The sequence below is a fragment of the Sorex araneus genome, chromosome 1 (genome assembly GCF_027595985.1).
Source record: "Sorex araneus isolate mSorAra2 chromosome 1, mSorAra2.pri, whole genome shotgun sequence".
Lineage (NCBI taxonomy): Eukaryota > Metazoa > Chordata > Mammalia > Eulipotyphla > Soricidae > Sorex > Sorex araneus.
The window spans coordinates 219,058,028-219,077,481 of record NC_073302.1 but is presented as its reverse complement, the minus strand read 5'-3'; the positions used below and the strand labels follow the sequence as shown (position 1 = coordinate 219,077,481).

At 40.7% G+C, this 19,454-nt stretch overlaps 1 protein-coding gene across 1 annotated transcript; it reads right to left on the bottom strand.

Moving 5' to 3' along the window:
- Window positions 1–13,940: 13,940 nt before the first annotated feature.
- Window positions 13,941–19,096, bottom strand: LOC101557835 (G-protein coupled receptor 20-like). Its single transcript, XM_055127140.1, has 3 exons — window positions 19,081–19,096; window positions 17,463–17,487; window positions 13,941–14,439 (listed from the first exon to the last, which is right to left on the bottom strand). The coding sequence occupies exons 1-3, from the start codon at window positions 19,094–19,096 to the stop codon at window positions 13,941–13,943; spliced, it is 540 nt and encodes a 179-aa protein (XP_054983115.1).
- Window positions 19,097–19,454: the final 358 nt, after the last annotated feature.

Genomic DNA, 19,454 nt, shown 5'->3' with positions numbered 1-19,454 from the left:
AGAGGATTATTCACAATTTCTACTCGGATCTCTTTGACAGCCATGTCCACCTGCCCTCATACCAAATTCCGCAGGATGAATACGTCGTTCCTAACGTCTTCCCTTCCAAAATCCGGCATCCCATTTCGTTGGTAAAGACAAGTACAGCACCTGGTCTGGACAAGGTCAGACCTGAACACCTGAAGAATCTGCCATCAGTATTCATCAATACACTGGCTCGCCTCTTTACACGCTACCTGTCTGAATGCAAAGTTCCATCTCAGTGGAAAACCAGTAGGACCGTTCTGTTGTACAAGAAGGGAGACACCAACAACATCAGCAACTATCGCCGAATCTGCCTGCTGTCTGTCGTCTACAAGTTGTTCACTCGTGTCATCCCAAATAGAATAAGCAGAACACTAGACGAAGGACAACTATGCGAGCAAGCCGGGTTCTGAAGGGGATTCAGCACGATAGACCATATTCATACAGTAACCAAACTCATTGAAGTTTCGAGAGTTCAAGATGCCGCTCTGTCTAATGTTCATTGACTTAAAGAAGGCCTTTGATTCTGTTGAGACCGAAGCAGTCATCAAAGCCCTAGACAAACAGGGCGTTCAAACTCAGTATATCAAAATCCTGCATGAGCTTTATTGTGTATTCACCACCAGGATCTCACCATTCTACAAGGAAATGATCATTGACATAAAGAGAGGGGTGTGGCGGGGCGATACCATTTCACCAAAACTCTTCAGTGCCACCCTTGAGAACAACATGTGACAACTGGAATGGGAAGGAATGGGAGTGAAGATAGATGGTCGGCAATTCCACCACCTCCACTTCGCTGTTGACATCATTCTCATAACGCCAAACATTAGCCAAGTGTCACAAATGCTGGCTGACTTCAACTGCAAGTGTGGAAAGGTCGAATTGCAGGTGAATCTCAATAAGAGAATGAAAAACAAAGTAGTTCCACATGTTCCATTTACTCTCAATGGTACTAACACCTCCGAATGCAGCAGCTATGTGTATCTGGGTCGAGAAATCAACATGAAGAATGACTTAGCACCAGAACTGCACAGGAGGAAGAGCGCAGCATGGAATGTCTTTAAGATCATCAAAGAAGTGGTTAAGAGGACGAAGAACCTCTGACTCCGGGCACATCTTTACGATTCTACCGTTCTTCCTGCACTAACATATGCCTCAGAGACCTGGGCCCTATGCAAACAGGATGAGAATCCTATTAGGATATCCCAAAGAGGAATTGAAAGAGCTATGCTAGGAGTATCATGTCTCACTTAAGTGAGAGAAGGAATTTGGAGTTCTTACCTCCGTCAATGGTCAAGATTCAGGGATGCTGTCTTGTTTGCCAAGGCATCAAAAATCAGATCAGCCGGTCATGTAATGTGATTCAGAGACGACCACTGGACTAGAGCTGTTACCGACTGGATTCCACGGGATATCAGAAGACTGCATGGCTGCCCACCAACTTGATAGTCAGATTTCTTCATCAAATCCCTGAATGAATGGCTTGAGGCTCTTTCTGTTCCTGGAGCAAGCAGATATCATTGGGCTGCACTGGTACGCGACATGGACAAATGGCGACGTTACTGGCCCCACCTTGAGCAAATTGAAGATCAACAGGACCACAAGTGATACAACCAGTTTAGAAAGTTTCTGGTAAGTCTTTCCTGCTTGTATTATGTGAAATTTAAGGGAAAAAGAATATTTAAAAAATCAAAGAATAAATTTCCCCGAATTTAAAGCTGTCAAGAATTTTAAATATATGCTACAGGTATAAAGGCTGGAGCGATCATATGGTTTTTATCTTTAGTTTTGTTGATATGCTGGATTATGTTGATTGATTTCCGAATGTTAAACCATCCTTGCATCCCTGGGATGAATCCCACTTGGTCGTGATGTATGATCTTTTTGATGAGTTGTTGGATCCTATTTGCTAGTATTTTGTTGAGGATCTTCGCATCGGTGTTCATCAGGGAAATTGGTCTGTAATTTTCTTTCTTAGTGGTGTCTTTGTTTGCTTTTGGTATTAGGGAGATATGTGCTTCATAGAAACTGTTTGGGAGAGTTCCTGTTTCTTCAATTTCCTGGAAAAGTTTGAGGAAAACAGGCAATAGGTCTTCTTTAAATGTTTGGAAGAATTCGCCAGTGAAACCATCTGGGCCTGGGCTTTTGTTTTTGGGGAGGTTTTTGATTACCGTTTCAATTTCCTTAACATTGATGGGTCTATTCAGGTATTCCAGGTCTTCTTTCTTCAGTCTTGGGAGATTGTAGGAATCAAGGAATCCATCCATTTCTTTTAGGTTCTCCTTTTTTGTGGCGTAAAGACTTTCAAAGTAGTCTCTAATCATCAGAGAGATGCAGATCAAAACAACCATGAGATACCACCTCACACCACAGAGACCAGCACACATCCAAAAGAACAAAAGCAACCGCTGTTGGAGAGGATGTGGGGAGAAAGGGACCCTTCTTCACTGCTGGTGGGAATGCCGACTGGTTCAGCCCTTCTGGAAAACAATTTGGACGACTCTCAAAAAATTAGATATTGAATTCCCATTTGACCCAGCAATACCACTGCTGGGAATATATCCCAGAGAGGCAAAAAAGTACAATCGAAACAACATCTGCACATGTATGTTCATCGCAGCACTGTTTACAATAGCCAGAATCTGGAAAAAACCCGAATGCCCCAGAACGGATGACTGGTTGAGGAAACTTTGGTACATCTATACAATGGAATACTATGCAGCTGTTAGAAAAAAGGAGGTCAAGAATTTTGTAGTTAAGTGGATGGGCATGAAAAGTTTCATGCTGAGTGAAATGAGTCAGAAAGAGAGAGACAGACATAGAAAGATTGCACTCATCTATGGTATATAGAATAACAGAGTGGGAGACTAACACCCAAGAACCGTAGAAATAAGTACCAGGAGGTTGACTCCATGGCTTCTAGGCTGGCCTCACGTTCCGGGGAAAGGTCAACTCAGAGAAGCGATCACCAACTACATTGTAGTCGAAGGCCATGTGGGGGAAGGGAGTTGCGGGCTGAATGAGGGCTAGAGACTGAGCACAGAGGCCACTCAACACCTTTATTGCAAACCACAACAGCTAATTAGAGAGAGAAAACAGAAGGGAATGCCTTGCCACAGTGGCAGGGTGGGGTGGGGGGGAGATGGGATTGGGGAGGGTGGGAGGGACACTGGGTTTACGGGTGGTGGAGAATGGGCACTGGTGAAGGGATGGGTTCCCAAACTTTGTATGAGGGAAGTATAAGCACAAAAGTGTATAAATCTGTAACTGTACCCTCACGGTGATTCTCTAATTAAAAATAAATAAATTAAAAAAAAAAAAAGGCTGGAGCGATAGCACAGCGGTTGGGCGTTCGCCTTTCACGTGGCCGACCGGAGTTCAATTCCTCCGCCCCTCTTAGAGAGCCCGGCAAGCTACCTAGAGTATCGAGCCTGCGCAGCAGAGCCTGGCAAGCTACCCATGCGTATTGGATATGCCAAAAACAGTAACAATAAGCCTCTCAATGAGAAATGTTACTGGTGCCCGCTCGAACAAATCAATGAGCAACGGGATAACAGTGACAATGACAGATATAAAATATTATCAGTATACTCACTATAACCATAACTTCATATCATGTAATTTAATTTCCGAATATTTCCACATTCTAATTTGCAGGAGCATTGAATAGATATGCAGAAACACATTAAACTCTCTAGAGTTGTTATCATATAAGTCTTTCACAAATACAATTTCAAGTAATTATTACAGGAAAAATAGTCTTCAATAAATTTTTCTGTTATAATAATTTGTAGTAAAATGTAAATTTCCATTCCATTGAGCATATAGTGTTTTTTTTTTGAGCATATAGTGTTGACAAAATTAAAATAGTCAATATATCTGAGAGAGGCTTGGCGGCTCTCCTGAGGCTTAGAGAAGAGTAAGAAAGGGTAATCTATCTTTTTTTTTTTTTTTTTTGCTTTTTGGGTCACACCTGGTGATGCATGGAGGTTACTCCTGGCCCTGCACTCAGGAATCACTCCTGGCTGCTGGCGGTGCTCAGGGGACCATATGGGATGCTGGGAATTGAACCTGGGTTGGCCACGTGCAAGGCAAACGCCCTACCCGCTGTGTTATTGCTCCAGCCCCAAGGTTAATCTATCTTATATTAATGCTTTTAACTAAGTACCAAGTGAAAAACATACTAACGTTTTTAGCTAGATGTATCAGTCATTAGTGTCATGTCAAAATGAAAACTTTGAAATTGAGAAAAATTTATATCTTTGAGAGGTTTAGTTAAAATTGCAATATTTACTGTGAATAATCACACTGTAAAGTCAAATAACTAGCCGTATTGGCATGGTCAATGCCAGATCCTGGGAGTCAGGCACTAGTGCACAAGGTTGTCAGATTATTTCTGTTCATAATCTCATTCAGAATGTCAGAGCTGTCAGAGAGAGTATGATGGAGAAAGACCACTGTGGCTTCAGCTCATCGCTGGGAATCTGTGCATGTATAATTATTCAAGGAAACATGTGAGCACCTTATACTCAATAGTATGAAGCAGACTGGCAACATAAAGAAAAGACATAGACAGCCATGACAAAGAGCAATTAGATTATTTCAAGGAGAACTAGAGGAATACAGAGCCAATTCAGGTGGGTCTTGATAGGCTCCTGGAAGGATTTACTTGCAGAAAAAGAACTGGTGTAGTTGAAAAAGTGACATCTGTTTTTCATGAGCAAAAGATAATTCTGGCAACTCAATTAAGAATCCCAGGTAGGGAAGCAGAGAGAGAGCATGGATCATTAGAACTATCAACAAAAGTGTCATTTGTTGACCAAAAAATACTACAGGCAGTAAGAAGTGGGCAGACTGCCAAGTTGCAGATTTCTGCATTCCAGATCATTTATACATCCAGAGTCTGATTTATGTAGCTACTAAATATGAAAAAAGTTATAGAGGACAGAAAAGGTCACTCCATACAATAGAGGACCAAGGAATCACTCCCGTGGACCAACTACACAGGACTTGGTGGCAGGAAGTGAAGCAACTAACACACATAGAAAGCACAACAGTGAGTACTTTGAGAATACAAATAACAAGTTCCCCACGTGCATAGGTCCTAAGGACATACAGGGAAGTGAGGCATACGATGGCTAAGAAACAACTGGTGCTCTTGACATCTAGTTTTCATGGGTACACTGAGTCAAGAACTCGTCAGTCTGGAAAAATAACTGTTTGTGGATCATAAGGAATGAGAGGAGCTGATAACACGTCTCAAAATAATGTTTAACTAACCACACTGTATTCTCTCCAAGAGCCACAGGGAATTTGATAGAGATTAAGTTTTCAAGGAATCTGCAAGGGGCTTATTTACAGTATAAGAAGTTTGTTGTTTTTCTTCTTCTTAACTATTCCTTGGACTATTGTGTTCTTAAATTAGGTCCACAAAAAACTTAATTTTGTGATCACATCCCTAGGTACGCAACAGACTAGTGAATCAAATTATGTTTTCTAGTTATTTATACAGTCAGCATTTATGGGCACATAGTATATGCTTGGCATTGTGATGTCTATAAAAAAATGAAAAAATAATTATAAAAAAGACTCACTGCCTTAAGACTCAGAGGTAAACCATGAAAGGACATTAGATGGTATTCTTCAATATGGAAAGCAAATATTCCAGTATATGTCTGCTAAATTTTTTATCTATTTTGGGTATTTTGTATATATATATATTTGTATACACATATATATGTATGTATGGGCTGGAGCAAATGCACAGCAGGTAGGTGTCTGTCTTGTATGTGGCTGGCCCAGGTTCGATTCCTCCATCCCTCTTGGAGAGCCTGGCAATCTCCAACCGAGATTATCCTGCCTGCACGGCAGAGCCCAGCAAGCTCCCTGTGGCATATTCGATATGCCAAAATCAGTAACAATAAATTGTCACAATGGAGACATTACTGGTGCCCCCTCGAGCAAATTGATGAACAACGGGATGACAGTGCTACAGTGCATATATGTATGTATGTGTATATACATACGTATATTATATATTATATATTACAGTGGGCTAGAGAGGATGGTTCTACAAATTATTTTAAACAAATTATTTTTATAATAAGTTGATTATGGAAGAAAAATAATCATTGCTTAAGTCAAGAAAAAGCAAGAATTCCATGCCCAATCCTGAGCTTATAAGAAATACTGAATAAATGAAAAAAGGATTTTGAAAAGAATATTAAAAATTGAAAGAAAAAATATTTGACAAGTTTTTGATAAAGATTGTTTAACTTAAGGCCACTCTGGCCACAAAAGACACTGAAGTGAATAACAACGTCCAAAATATTGCAGGAAGTGAAAATATATAATTTATGTCAGCATTTCTCAGCCAAAGGTCTTATGGCTCCCTGTGGACCTCCCATAATTTCAAAGTAGCAACAGGTGAAAATTTTGTAAATGGAGGCCATGGCATGAAATATGAGGGGGAACAGGTAAGACAGGGGTCATCAGGAAGGTAAAAAGGTCAGAATGGGTCATGTTGGGAAAATGGTTGAGAAACCTTGGTTTATAATATGGCTCTGGATAGCAGAAAGGAAACTGATTCCATCAAAGTATCCTAAAATCTGGAACATGTGAATAGACTGTCATGTAGCAAGAGTTAATTAAGTTATGGAAAGAATTAAGACTGCTACTCTGGTAGGGTGTTTGCCTTGCACACAGCCAACCCAGATTTAATCCCCTGCAACCCATATGGTCCTTTGAGCCAACCAGGAGTGATCCTGAGTGCAGAGCCAAAAATAAGCTTTGAGCATTGCCAGGTGTGGCCCAAAAATAACAACAAAAGAATTAAGACTGCTACCTTACCTTGCTGATTTTACCATGGAGAAAACAATCTGAATAATCAGCTGTGCCTATTGAAATCACAAAGGACATTAAAAAATGAAAAAGGAGGCAGAAGAATTTGACAGAGACTGGAGCGATAGCACAGCAGGTAGGGTGCTTGTCTTGCATGTGGCCTATCTGGGTTCAATTCCTCCGTCCCTCTCAGAGAGCCTGGCAAGCTATTGAGAGTATCCCACCTGCACTGCAGAGCCTGGCAAGCCCCCCCCCCCCCCCGTGGCATATTCAATATGCCAAAAACAGTAACAATAAGTCTCACAATGGAGATGTTACTGATGAGCAATGGGATGACCGTGCTGCAGTGCTACTGCCCTGGGAAAAAGACTCAATTCACCATTGTTGACCAGAGAGCAGCAGCCCTAGATGCTGGAAAGAGTGAAAAGCAATTTGCCCCTATAGTTTCCATAAGAACAGAGCCTTGCTTGCACCTTGATTTAAAAGATAATTATGTAGGCACCTGTAAAAAATCTCCCAGGGCGGCTAGGTGGCTCTCCCCATCAGCACCTGGGTTTGGGGTTAGTCCCGGGCCACTGGCCCAGCTGGGGCAGCCCATGCCATGAGGAAGATGGAAGAGGAAATGACGGCCAAGGCACCGTGATTTATAAATCTGACAGTAGCAGAGTTTAAGGCATACATTCTCCCAACTTCAACCCAATTGCCATTGTCAGCCTCTCTCCACCGAAGTCCTAGGTTCCCTCTCACCAACCATTCTGCATCCTTAACAGGCTTAGTTGAATTAATGTCATTTGTGTCCCATGTTCACAGCAGTGTTGACTCTAGTGGAGTAGATAGCTTATATCTTGATTTTGCTCAGTAATAATTGATTTTTAATCTCTCCATAAATAAATAAATAAATAAATACATTTGATTGGCTTAAGCCATTAAATTTACACGGCAGAGCCTGGCAAGCTCTCTGTGACATATTCAATATGCCAAATACAGTAACAATAATAGTCTCATTCGCTTAACCCTGAAAGAGCCTCCAATCATTGGGAAGGACGAGGGAGGAGAGGCTGCTAAAATCTCAGGGCTGGGATGAATGGAGACATTACTGGTGCCCGCTCGAGTTAATCGATGAACAATGGGATGACAGTGATACAGTGAAGCCACTAAATTTGCAGTATTTTTTTATAACAACAGGAAATTCATAGGTAGATATCATATGAAATTGAATGTTTGTATATCCCCTATTTGCACAAGCTTTATCCTATCCTGAAATCATAGTCATTTCTACCAAAACTTATCCCTAGAATTCTATCTTTGGCATCTCTTCTGGTAATATAGCAAGAACTTGGTAAGTACTTTCCAGATCAATAACTTAATGAAAGGTTATTCTAGATTTGTCTTCAGCTGCTCACTACAAGTTTTTTTTTACTGCTTTTTAAAGATTTCATAGTTTAGTATTGGCAGAATAGCAAAAGCAGCTAATTTGGCTTTTATATTGCTAAGCAGGTATTGAAGTAAATTGCTATGGAAATCAATTGGAAGTTCACTTCCCTGAAGACTTGCTTTTCTTATTCTTACATGTATATACAAAGTTCCAGCTCTTTTCCTCTAGTTGTGATTTTAAAAGCCTTTAAGAATGAATAGTCCTGGAATATAAGCCCTGAAAGTGTATTCTAGAACAATTGTCTATGAAAACCTGCCAAAAAGCTTGAATAGAAAGCCCCAGGGGGACCTGATAGAGAGCTGTAAACCTCAAAATTTTCTTTTTTGCTTCACTAAACTCCTTAGCTCCACCTTTATGGCTTTTAGCTACTGCTACTTAAAATATATATCTGTAGGGTCCCTCCTTTCTACAGTTTACATGGAAACATCTTGTCTCATAGGAAGTAGAAGTATGGAAATTGATCTTTTGTACATTACAATTCCTTTTCATCTGAAAATTACTCATGTGTTGAAACAACCTACAGTTTACTAATCACTGTCATGGAATTATTCACAATAAAGAATAATTCTCAACACTTTGAATATTTAGTACCTTATTCAAAGCATTTCACATATTTAAAATATATCTTTATTAGAAAATAGAGAAAAGTCCGAGAATTAAAAAGGTAAGACTCATATGTTCACTACATTATATTAAGTTCTACAAGTAATGACTTTGAAGATTTTGGTACTTTATTGATAGAATAGATACGAGATTGAACACGTAGACAATAAAATAACATGGAGAGTGTGACGATGTAACATTTTACTTAGACATAGGTGTAGAAAGGAGAGAGAGGGTTCATATACGTAAAGAACTATATAGATTAGCTTAATAGCACAGCTGTTAGGCGTTCACCTTTCACGCAACCGATCCGAGTTCGATACCTCTGCCCCTCTCGGAGAGCCCAGCAAGCTACCGAGAATATAGAGCCCGCGCGGCAGAGCCTGGCAAGCTACCCATGCGTATTGGATATGCCAAAAACAGTAACAATAAGTCTCTCAATGAGAGATGTTACTGGTGCCCACTTGAACAAATCGATGAGCAACAGGATGACAGTGACAGTGACATCAAAGAAAACATTAAGAAATTGTTATATTTATTTATTTTTGTTTGGGGGACATACCCAGTGCTGCTCAGGCTTACTCTTGGCTCTGTGCTCAGGGTTCACTCATGGTAGAACTCCAAGGATAATATGGGAATTGAACTTGGGTTGACCAGATGCCAGGAAACTGCCCTACCTGCTATAGTATCTCTCTGGCCCCCAAACTAAAAAAAAAAAAAAAGTTTAAAAATTCAGGTTTTTTTTTTTCCCCTCTTGGCAAACCTTTTCTTCAGTGCCTAGCTGCCTGGATCAGAACAAGTTTGTAAAATCTGCAAAGATCTTTGAAATGCAAGATGCAAATGACAAGACTTTGTTATCTGGGGAAGTTGTTCACAGGGTGCTTTGTTTTCCTTGTCTTTGTCAGAGAATCCTCTGGAATTAATGCACAAAGCCTCTTTGCTGATAGCTATAACCTTTAAGACTTGAAGATTACCCTAACTCTTAGCTTTTATTTTTCCTTCCCATTTCAATCTCTTAGTCATCATTAATGTGTGCTTTGATTTTGGTATGTCCTTTTAAAATGATTGCATTTAGTTAAATATTGAAAGCACTGGAAGGATATAAGTCAATGTCCAGACAGTAAAAGTTAGATTAATTTTGAAAAAGACCAAGTAGTTGTCCTTGGCAGCTTGGCATGCTCATTACGCCACAGTGCCCAAAGGAGCTGGCATGGCGCGCACGCGCACACACACACACACACACACACACACACACACACACACACACACTCACACAGTACCCAGCTGGGCATCTGGATCTTCTTGTTAAACCATTTCCAGAACAACAGGATCGAAGAAGGACACACTGGGACCATGATGATGAGTCAAGACAAAATAAGAGCAAATAAGACAAAGATGAAAAGAAAATTCTAAACCATAATAATAGTTCAACATTCCTCCTTATTGATTGACAGAATGACTTGTGTTGTTGTTGTTGTTGTTTTGAGGGGAGTATACCTGGATGATATCTGGTCAGTTCCTAGTGTCTAAAGAAAGAAGTGAGCTAGACACATGAGATAAAAAGTCGAACATTGCAAGGGATAATTCAAAAGAGAGAGGCGCAACCTGTAAAGCAGAGCAGGGGAGCAGGGTGGCTGGAGGTCCCCAGGACATTCTAATTTTGGTTGCTTAGTTTTTGGATTTGGGGACACACCTGACTTTTCTTAGGGGTTACTCCTGGCTCCGCACTCAGCGATCACTCCTGGTAGGCTCTGGATCATACAGGGTGCAGGAGATGGAACCTGGGTCTGCCACTTGTAAGACAAGCACCTCACCTACTGTACTATCTCTTCAGTCCCCTGAGGACACTGCTTTTGTGATGACCTGAAGCAGGTGTTCGGGGTTATGGCATACTGGATGGGTTGAGGCTTTTGGTTGGCTGCCTGCAGAGCCTGGGTCAGGTTGTGGGGTAGTTGGTTATCTCAGTTTCTATACATTCTGGACTTTGTATGGGATACTTGAGAGGGGTATTTCTACCCCAGATAAATCTGGCTGAAAAGTCCAGTGAAAAGTCCAGTGCTTCCATAAGCAATTCATTACTCTTGTTCCCTATATAACCTGCCCACATCATCCACTTCACTCTAATCTCCCTTGTTACAAGGCTTGTTGAGATGCCCAATTATGAAATTGTTTCCTGACAGATACCCAGTTTGGAGCAAAGTCATGCTTTCCTAAATTCCTATGAAGTCACCTAAGCAAAGCGCAGAACTTGCACCAATTTTTCCTGAAACATCTCACTGAGATATTCCTTGTTTCACCCTGTTGTATATTCTCTGCCATTGTCATATGCAGTTAATCCAACTCATGTAGCTATAGGTGTGTATCTGTGTTGGTCTTTGATAAAAATGATTGGCATTATAGAGAACATCATAAACAGCATTATTGACATTATTGACTATAAACATGTTCATATTTTATATGCTATTATACATTTATAAGGGTTGGAGCAATAGTACAGCAGGTAGGGCATTTGCCTTGCACTTGGACATCCCAGGTTCGATTCCTCCACCCCTCTCAAAGACCCTGGCAAGCTACTGAGAGTATCTCACCCGCACATGGATAGCCTGACAAGCTACCCATGGCGTATTCAATATGCCCAAAACAGTAACAACAAGTCTCACAATGGAGACATTACTGGTGCCTGCTCGAGCAAATTGATAAGCAACGGGATGACAGTGATACATTTATATGAAAATTAGTGAAAACAACTTTTTACACTTCCTGTATCAAGCTTAATTCTGAATGGTACTTCTGAAGTGAATATGAGAAAAGTCTAGTTTCTAGTTTTGTTTGCTTGCTTTGTTTTGAGACAGGTTCTTAAGGTCTTTATATTGCATTTGACATTCATGCTTTAAAGAGATTAAATGTTTTCTAAAAATATGGAGAAAAATCCAACTGATGTAACCAGTTGTTTCTTCAGGATACAATTGCATATAATTTTCTTTGTATGCCTCCATCATTAGACCTTCTTAACAAAGAAATATATAGTAGAAGGAAATTGTCCTAGCACCTGCATTTTATAAAGAGAAATTACAAGGTAGTTGTATATTAATGGGTACATATGTTCTATATATGGTAATGTGATGTGTTAATCCATAGCACCTTATTGCTTTAGACTGTTCAGAAAGATATTTTTTTGTAAGCATCCGCTAACCACTTAAGCATCAAAATGTTTGGAATTCTGTCATTTTAACTATCCAAGCTCTGTAGCCTATTAGATATGAATTGATTATTTTTAATGTTCTCTGTTCACAAATGTTATAATTTTCATCATCAGTTCTGTCAAGTTGTAAGAAAGTACAAATTGTACTTCTCAGTGATATGAACTAGATCCACACAACTTCAGAAACAGTAAGACTTAGCTGCAAGTCTCCTGAATGTTCAATGTTAGCCATGCAATCTTCTCCTACAGTTGTTTTCCACTGAACAGTGATATTGATATATTTCTCTCTATACTTTTATCTAAAGAATAAACATTTTATTATAAAATTTGAAGCATTAAGGACTGTTTTAGAGGGATCTTTAACCAAAACTAGTGTAAAGTTATACCTAATATTTCCCAACCCTCTATGCTACCCCTTCCTACTTAGTCAAATAAAGTACTTTCTTGCAGGAGCTTAAGTGTACTGTGTTGCATAGCCCTTGAGTTTATGACTAGAAGGCGAACCAGAAGCCATCATTGCATGTCCTGAAGGCAAGGGTTTGTTTAGAGATAGCGTATGATATACCTGAGTACCTCTGACATTCTTAATGCCTTTGAGTAACACAGTAAGCTGTCTAGAACATAACATTCTATTTTCATTCATGATTTATCATTCCTGGATTTGGCCAGAATGCTCTATATCTTGCTAATACTGCATAACTCAGTATTGTGAAATTGTCAGCAATAAAAGCTATGACAAAAAGGCAGTTGGGACTGTCTTCCCCTTAAACACAAGGAAAACAGGTTTAATTTGGCGATGGACAGATATAAATACACTTGTCACTCGGTCTTGCCGGGGCTTGGGATTGGCGGAGGCCTGGTGTGGTGCAGAGGCCTCCCAACATCCAGTCCCTAGAGGGACTGGTCACTGTCTGCAGGTTTGTGGGACCCAGACAGGTCACAGAGTGAAACCTGGCCCACACAGCTGTGGAGGAGGGAAACTGGGGCCTGTCTGTCAAGGTCAGACTGAGTTCTCAGATAGCCCCCCAAGTCCCCTCCCCCAGAGGGCAGGGCGACCCCCTCTCTGGCCCAAGGAGGGGCAGCCTTTCTGACCTCTCGCCCGGCTCTCCCAGCCCTCTGGAAACTGGGAGTGGGGGAGGGGCTCAGCCCTTACAGGATGGAGTCCCCATGCCCTCACAGTCTTCCTCAGGGAGGCCCAGTCGAGACCCCCCAGAGGGGCCGCTCCCACAGAGAGGGTCTGGGGCATCCCCTCGCCCCACAGGAGATTCCTCCAGGTATATCAGAGTCCTGCTCCAAGCCACCCCCCCAGGTCGGGTTCCCACACAGGCCAGGGGACAATGGAGGGGGACTGACAGTTGGGAGGCCGGGAGACCCAACAAGCCCTGTGAGCTGATGGTGGCCACCGCAGGCCTGGGCTGGAGCCCACCGACCCCTGTGGCCCCCCACACCTCGCCCCGCTGCCTGTGCTGCTCAGCCCACATAGTGTGGCAGAGCCTAGACCAAAACTAGCCACTTGCTCTGGACAGGGTAGCGGGAGGTCAGGGGGCCAGGAGGTGGGGGACACTGGCCATGCCTGCGATTGCTTCTACCTGGTCCTCAGGCCATGACCCTCACGGGAGCAGATTCTTGGGTCCTGAAACCCACGCGCATCCGTTTCACCAGGCCCTGGGGCAAGCAGTCACCACCCCAACTTCTCAGCGACACACTTTTAGGGTGGGCAGCATGGCAGACTGCCAACGCAAGTCACTGCAGCCAGCAGCCAGGGTCATGGGCAGCCTCCACGGTAGGAGACGCAGTGTGGCCCCTGTACTGCTCCTGTCTGGTTGGCTAAGCTTAAGGCCCGTTGGTCAGGGCTGTCGGGAGAGCGCGGTGGCCTGGACCGTGGCTGCCCCCCGCGACCTTGGAGCGCTTGTGCAGGCCCACCACGTCCCTGCTGCTGGGCTCACCATCCGCACCCGGCCGGCCCAGGAGGCTGCGCACCGTTGCCTGGAAGCCGCTGGTGACGAAGCAGTAGACGATGAGGTCCAGGCAACGTTTGAGGCTGCTGAGGGCCACAGCCACATGGTAGGCCACGAGACTCGGGGGCGGAGGCACGTCGGGCCACAGCGCCACGGCCACCTGGAGGGCTTGGAAAGGTGTGAAGCACAGGAGGAAGATGACCAGCATGGTGAGCAGCAGCTGCATGGCGTGCACGCGGCGCTGCCGTCCCTGGGGCAGGAGGCCAGGCCGGGACAGCGCGCACACCATGCGGCCCGTGAAGGCGCTGAGCACCAGCAGTGGCAGTAGGAACTCCAGCACGGTCAGCGCCACCACACTGCAGCACAGCCGGTTCCTTCATGCAAATTTCCTGTGTGAAGAGTGTTCCTTTCATCCATCAGTTTTGGTGAACTATTGGTCAGTGATTCACCAACTCCTAGAGCAATTTGTTCTATTACTCACCAGTCATACCTCCAGCTAATAATTCACTCATACTGGAATATATTGGTCAGGAATTTAGAGAGTAAAATTGCCAAATGGATGCATTTCTGAACACTTTTTGCTTTTTTTTTATTTATAATCCATTAATTTTGTCAATCCATCAACATTATGCCTTATAATTACACTGAATGCAAAGGAAAGTCTTTTTGTTTGGAAGGTGAAGTCTATCAAACAAAATAAACTGCAGGTGTGCAACCACTCACTCGTCACTTACAAACAGCTCCTCTGGTCTAGCTCAGAACAAAACAGGGTTTTCAATTCATTTCCACTTTAAAATTCTATTTAGAATATTGGGCACTTCGAGGTAATGTGGTATTAGTCTTCATTTATCAATGATAAAACAGTGAACAAATTAATTGCTATCATAAAAGAGCTATAATCTCTCATAATTACACCGAGTTTTAGAGCCGGTGTGGGTGGACTGTTATTAAGTATTGGCACAATTTGTTCCTGTGTAGGTGGCAGTGCTGTGCCCCATATGTCAGGAAACAAGACTAAATCAAGAAGCATTTTCTTTATCAAAATCTATTTACAATTTTGGGAGAATATGTTGCATTGTCAGACTTGATTTTAGGAGTTTTCCTCTAACACACAGAAATAAGATCTTTTATGCTCTTGTTTGTATACCTTCCATCTCAGTCTTCATTGCTTCTCAATTTTAGCACATTTATCACCATTCCTGCTTCAATATTTCCAGTCTTCATACTTAAACATCTTTATTTAAATGATGGCAACCTGTTCTGATACTAATGCTGCTGCCTCTCTCAGCCTCTTAGACGTACATGTCCTGCCTTTTTTTTCTAGATTCAAAACCCATATCATACATTCTAAGAATGCTTTTAGAATCCCTTAGAGTGTTCTGCTCTATTCCCAAGGTATACAGTGTAGATGATCATTTTGATCATTACCAAATTGTTTTGAGTATTTATTTCTTTGTCCACTCCCTAATTATACTGCAAGAACCTCAAGTGCAAGAACATGATCTCATTTATATTTGCATTTCTTCTCTCAAGAAAATTTCAATGAATGATCTAGCTGAGGAATCTAAATGAATGACTGAATATATATGATAAATTATTAAATTTATTAATCTAATTTAACAAAAATATACTTTATAAAATAATATTCCTTAATTTTAAGAAATGTAAACATGCATGTTTATATATATATTTAGTATTATTCCCAGAGGCCAAGAAGTGGAATTAACCTGTATCAACAAGTAATTAATTAAACTTAATGTAGTATTTACCTACAATGGACTATAATTTAACTTTTGAAAGGAATGAAATTCTGATAAAACTTATAAACAGTATGTTCGTGAAGTAAGTGAGACATAAAAGGTCAAATATATAATCCTACTTATATCTGAAGTGGTCAAATTCATAGAGTTAAAACCAAAACAGGATAACTCATAGGGACATAAAAGTAGAATAGTAATTGCTAGGGGTGGGAAGGAAGAGAAAATGGAGTAATTACTACTAAGTAGGCACAAAGTTTTGCATTGGGATGATCGTACTTTGAGGGAGGAGAGTGATATTCATTGCATGTCAATATGACTGAAATTTAGACACTAAAGTTATTATATACTTAGCATAACTAAAATGCTAAATTTTATATTATGGATAATTGACCACAATGAAAAGTATCCCCTGTTATAGACACTCATGCAGAGTCTGGATATTTATACACATTAGAATATTTTTGTCTGCTCCAAAGTTGGAATATAGGTCAAAGATTACAACCAATTGGAGACCCTCTGCTCATTTTAGAAAAACCTGCCTTATATTTTTAATGAAACAAAAGACTTGGGATACTCCTTAATGTACATGGGACTCAAGAATGCATGAGAAAAAATTTGTTTCTAGCCTGTAACTTAGAAAAGACTTGTTTCTAGCCTGTAACTTAGATACATTTTTTTTTAAGTAAAGCCAAAATTAGTCAGTGCTACTTAGCAGAAATTTAAAAATTTGGCACAATTGGTCAGACTGAAAACAGACCTAACACCGACAGGAGTGATATTGGCAAGAGCAGGTAGAATGCAATATGAACTTGGCCACCTTTTTTCTTCCTTTTCCAAAGTATTTGTGTGGCCTGAGATGCACAGGATTAGGAATAAAGAAAAATAAATAAATAAATAAATAATCATAAAAGGTCAATATTGTTTTTATAGAATCGACATAAAGGAACTGGTCATGAAAAGTGATAGGAGCTCAACTACTGAAAGGAAGCGATGAACAGGAGAGGTCATTTGTCTCTTGGGCCGAGGTATGTCAATAGTGGGGTCATGGCCAGATGGTTTACGTGTTGATAGGAATCCAAGTAGCAAAATATAGGACCCAAATTAACACAACCTAATGTAATCAACAATGCCAAGAACTATGTATTTCATAATAAAATGAATTGAAGAGTTGCTCATCACAGCTCAGATTATCTTTTTTTTTTTCTTTTTGGGTCACACCCAGCAAAAACCTCAAGTTCAAGGGGATTACTCCTGGCTTTTCACTCAGGAATTACTCCTGGCAGTGCTCAGGGGACCATATGGGATGCTGGGAATCAAACCCGAGTCAGCTGCATGCAAGGCAAATGCCCTAGCTGCTGTGCTATTGCTCCAGCCCCAGCTCAGATTATCTTTAAGAAACAATAAAAGCTTAGCCATCTTCCAATAAATTGTAGTAATTCTGAGTGCTGAGCATAGAGGACTACTATTGTGATGTGAGCTAGTTGAACTCATCAGACAGTAAAGGATAACTACTGAGTATTGTTTGGCATTATTTGAAATATTAAGGTTAAGATCAGCCTCTATAATTATGACTTCACATAAATACTGTATTTTTTATTTATTCACCAATTAATACTTCAGACAGTGCCCTCTCTCACCTACTTTCAACTTCAAAGCCTAAATCTTAAAAAAAATTTTTATCTAAGAAAAATTATAAAAACTATATCTCCTATTCTTCCTTATGACATTTGATACATTTAGTTGAATTATTATCATTTTAAATGAGTAAATCTAATTTTACTTTGGAGAAAATGGGTATGCAGGCATATTTATCCACAGTAAAGAGTGAGAATTAGAAAACGTCTCCTCTGTCTCACAACAGGCGCAGGTAGAGCACTTTCACCTGAATGCATTCTATTTAACCCAGAAGTTAAACATATATATAGTGGAAACAGGAGATTTCTGAAATAAAAAAATTCCTCATGTTATCATTTCCAGATATATTCCCTTATAAACAATATACAAGGGAGAAAATAATGCTTTTTTCACAAAACAAAAAGGTAAACATTTTGCTCAGGATAAGGGTATTGAATCAGCAGAATACACTATGTATGAGTTGTTCAAAGGTAGAAAGAGAAAAGCTACAAAAATAGTCCTAGAAGACGAATTAAAAAAATCAAAGTTGAAAATATATTTAGGTAGAATAGACACTTCTCAAAAAGGCTGGTCAACTATTCCTTATATAGTTGTGTTTTCTGATGAATCAATCCAGGGACAGACAACTTTTCCAAAGAAGGTCAAGCAGATGTCTTCTTTCCAAACCAGAGTTTGGAGGCTATTAATAACTGAAGTTCAGTATAATGAATGATCATAATCACTGTATCACTGTCACTGTCATCCCGTTGCTCATCAATTTGCTCAAGCGGGCACCAGTAACATCTCCATTGTGAATTTTGTTGTTACTATCTTTGGCATATTGAATACACCATGGGTAGCTTGCCAGGCTCTGTCGGAGGGCGAGATACTCTTGATAGCTTGCCAGGATCTCCGAGAGGAGTGGAGGAATCAAACCCGGGTCGGCCATGTGCAAGGCAAACGCCCTACCCGCTGTGAGCTGGAGCCATAAAACAGCAGGTATAGCATTTGCCTTACATGCAGACATCCTAGGTTTGATTCCCAACATCCCGTATGTTCTCCTGAGCACCCCCAAAAGTAATTGTTGAGTGCATGCGCCAGGAGTAACCCCTGTGCATCACTGGGTGTGACCCAAAATGGAAAAAAAAAACAACGTTGGCATATGAAGCAGAATGATCATAATATAGAGACAAAGTGCTATTTATGCTTTAAATCCCTAGAGCAGACTTGAGTCTTTTTCTCCCAAGTTGAATATTTCACATTTTCTTTGATTGAAACATGTCAACTTCATTACAATAAATTATTTTCTCCCTCCTGCTTCTCCTGCTACATCTCCTTTTCTTTCTCGTCCTCAACTTAAGAATGTTTTACACACCCTTTGTTCATGGATCATAAGGATTAATAATGCCCAAATCACCTTCCTTCCCAAAGCACTATACAGATTTAACATAGTCCCTATAAAAATACTCAGGACATTTTTCAGAGACATGGACCAAATGTTAAAACAGACATGAAACAATAAAACCCCAGGATAGAAAGAACAATACTAGGACAATCCTAGGGGAAAAGAGGATCAAAGTATAAAGTAATAAAAATCAAGACAGTGCAAGTTGGAGAGAAGACAGGGGTTAAAGCACTTACCTTGCATGCAGCTCATCACGGTTTGATCGAAGTCCCAAAATAGACTTCTAATCATTATTTTAATTGAGTTTTCAATAATAGGAAGTTCTTAGGAAATATCAGTCATTTCAGTCTCAGGACAAATTCAGGCTTCATATTTAGTTCATTGCATTTCTACAATATGGGGATCATTTTAAAAGATCCATATGCTGTCATCATGGGTTCTCAACTTGGCAACTTTCCCGAAGTCTTAAAGTAGTAAAATAATAATCTCATTACTTAAAAATTGATTTTTTGGTTGTTAAAATCGGTGATATGTACTGAAATCAGTTTTATGCAATTAGGAAAAAAAATGCCACAGAAAGGACACTTTTTTCAAGTCAGCATTGGGTTTT

Bases quoted from the DNA above. Each gene is read 5' to 3' on its own strand.
- LOC101557835 (XM_055127140.1), bottom strand. The intron at 14,440-17,462 runs GTGAGAGAGGGC...ATTTGCATGAAG, and splicing joins GGCTTTGAAGTTGAAAGTAG to GAACCGGCTGTGCTGCAGTG.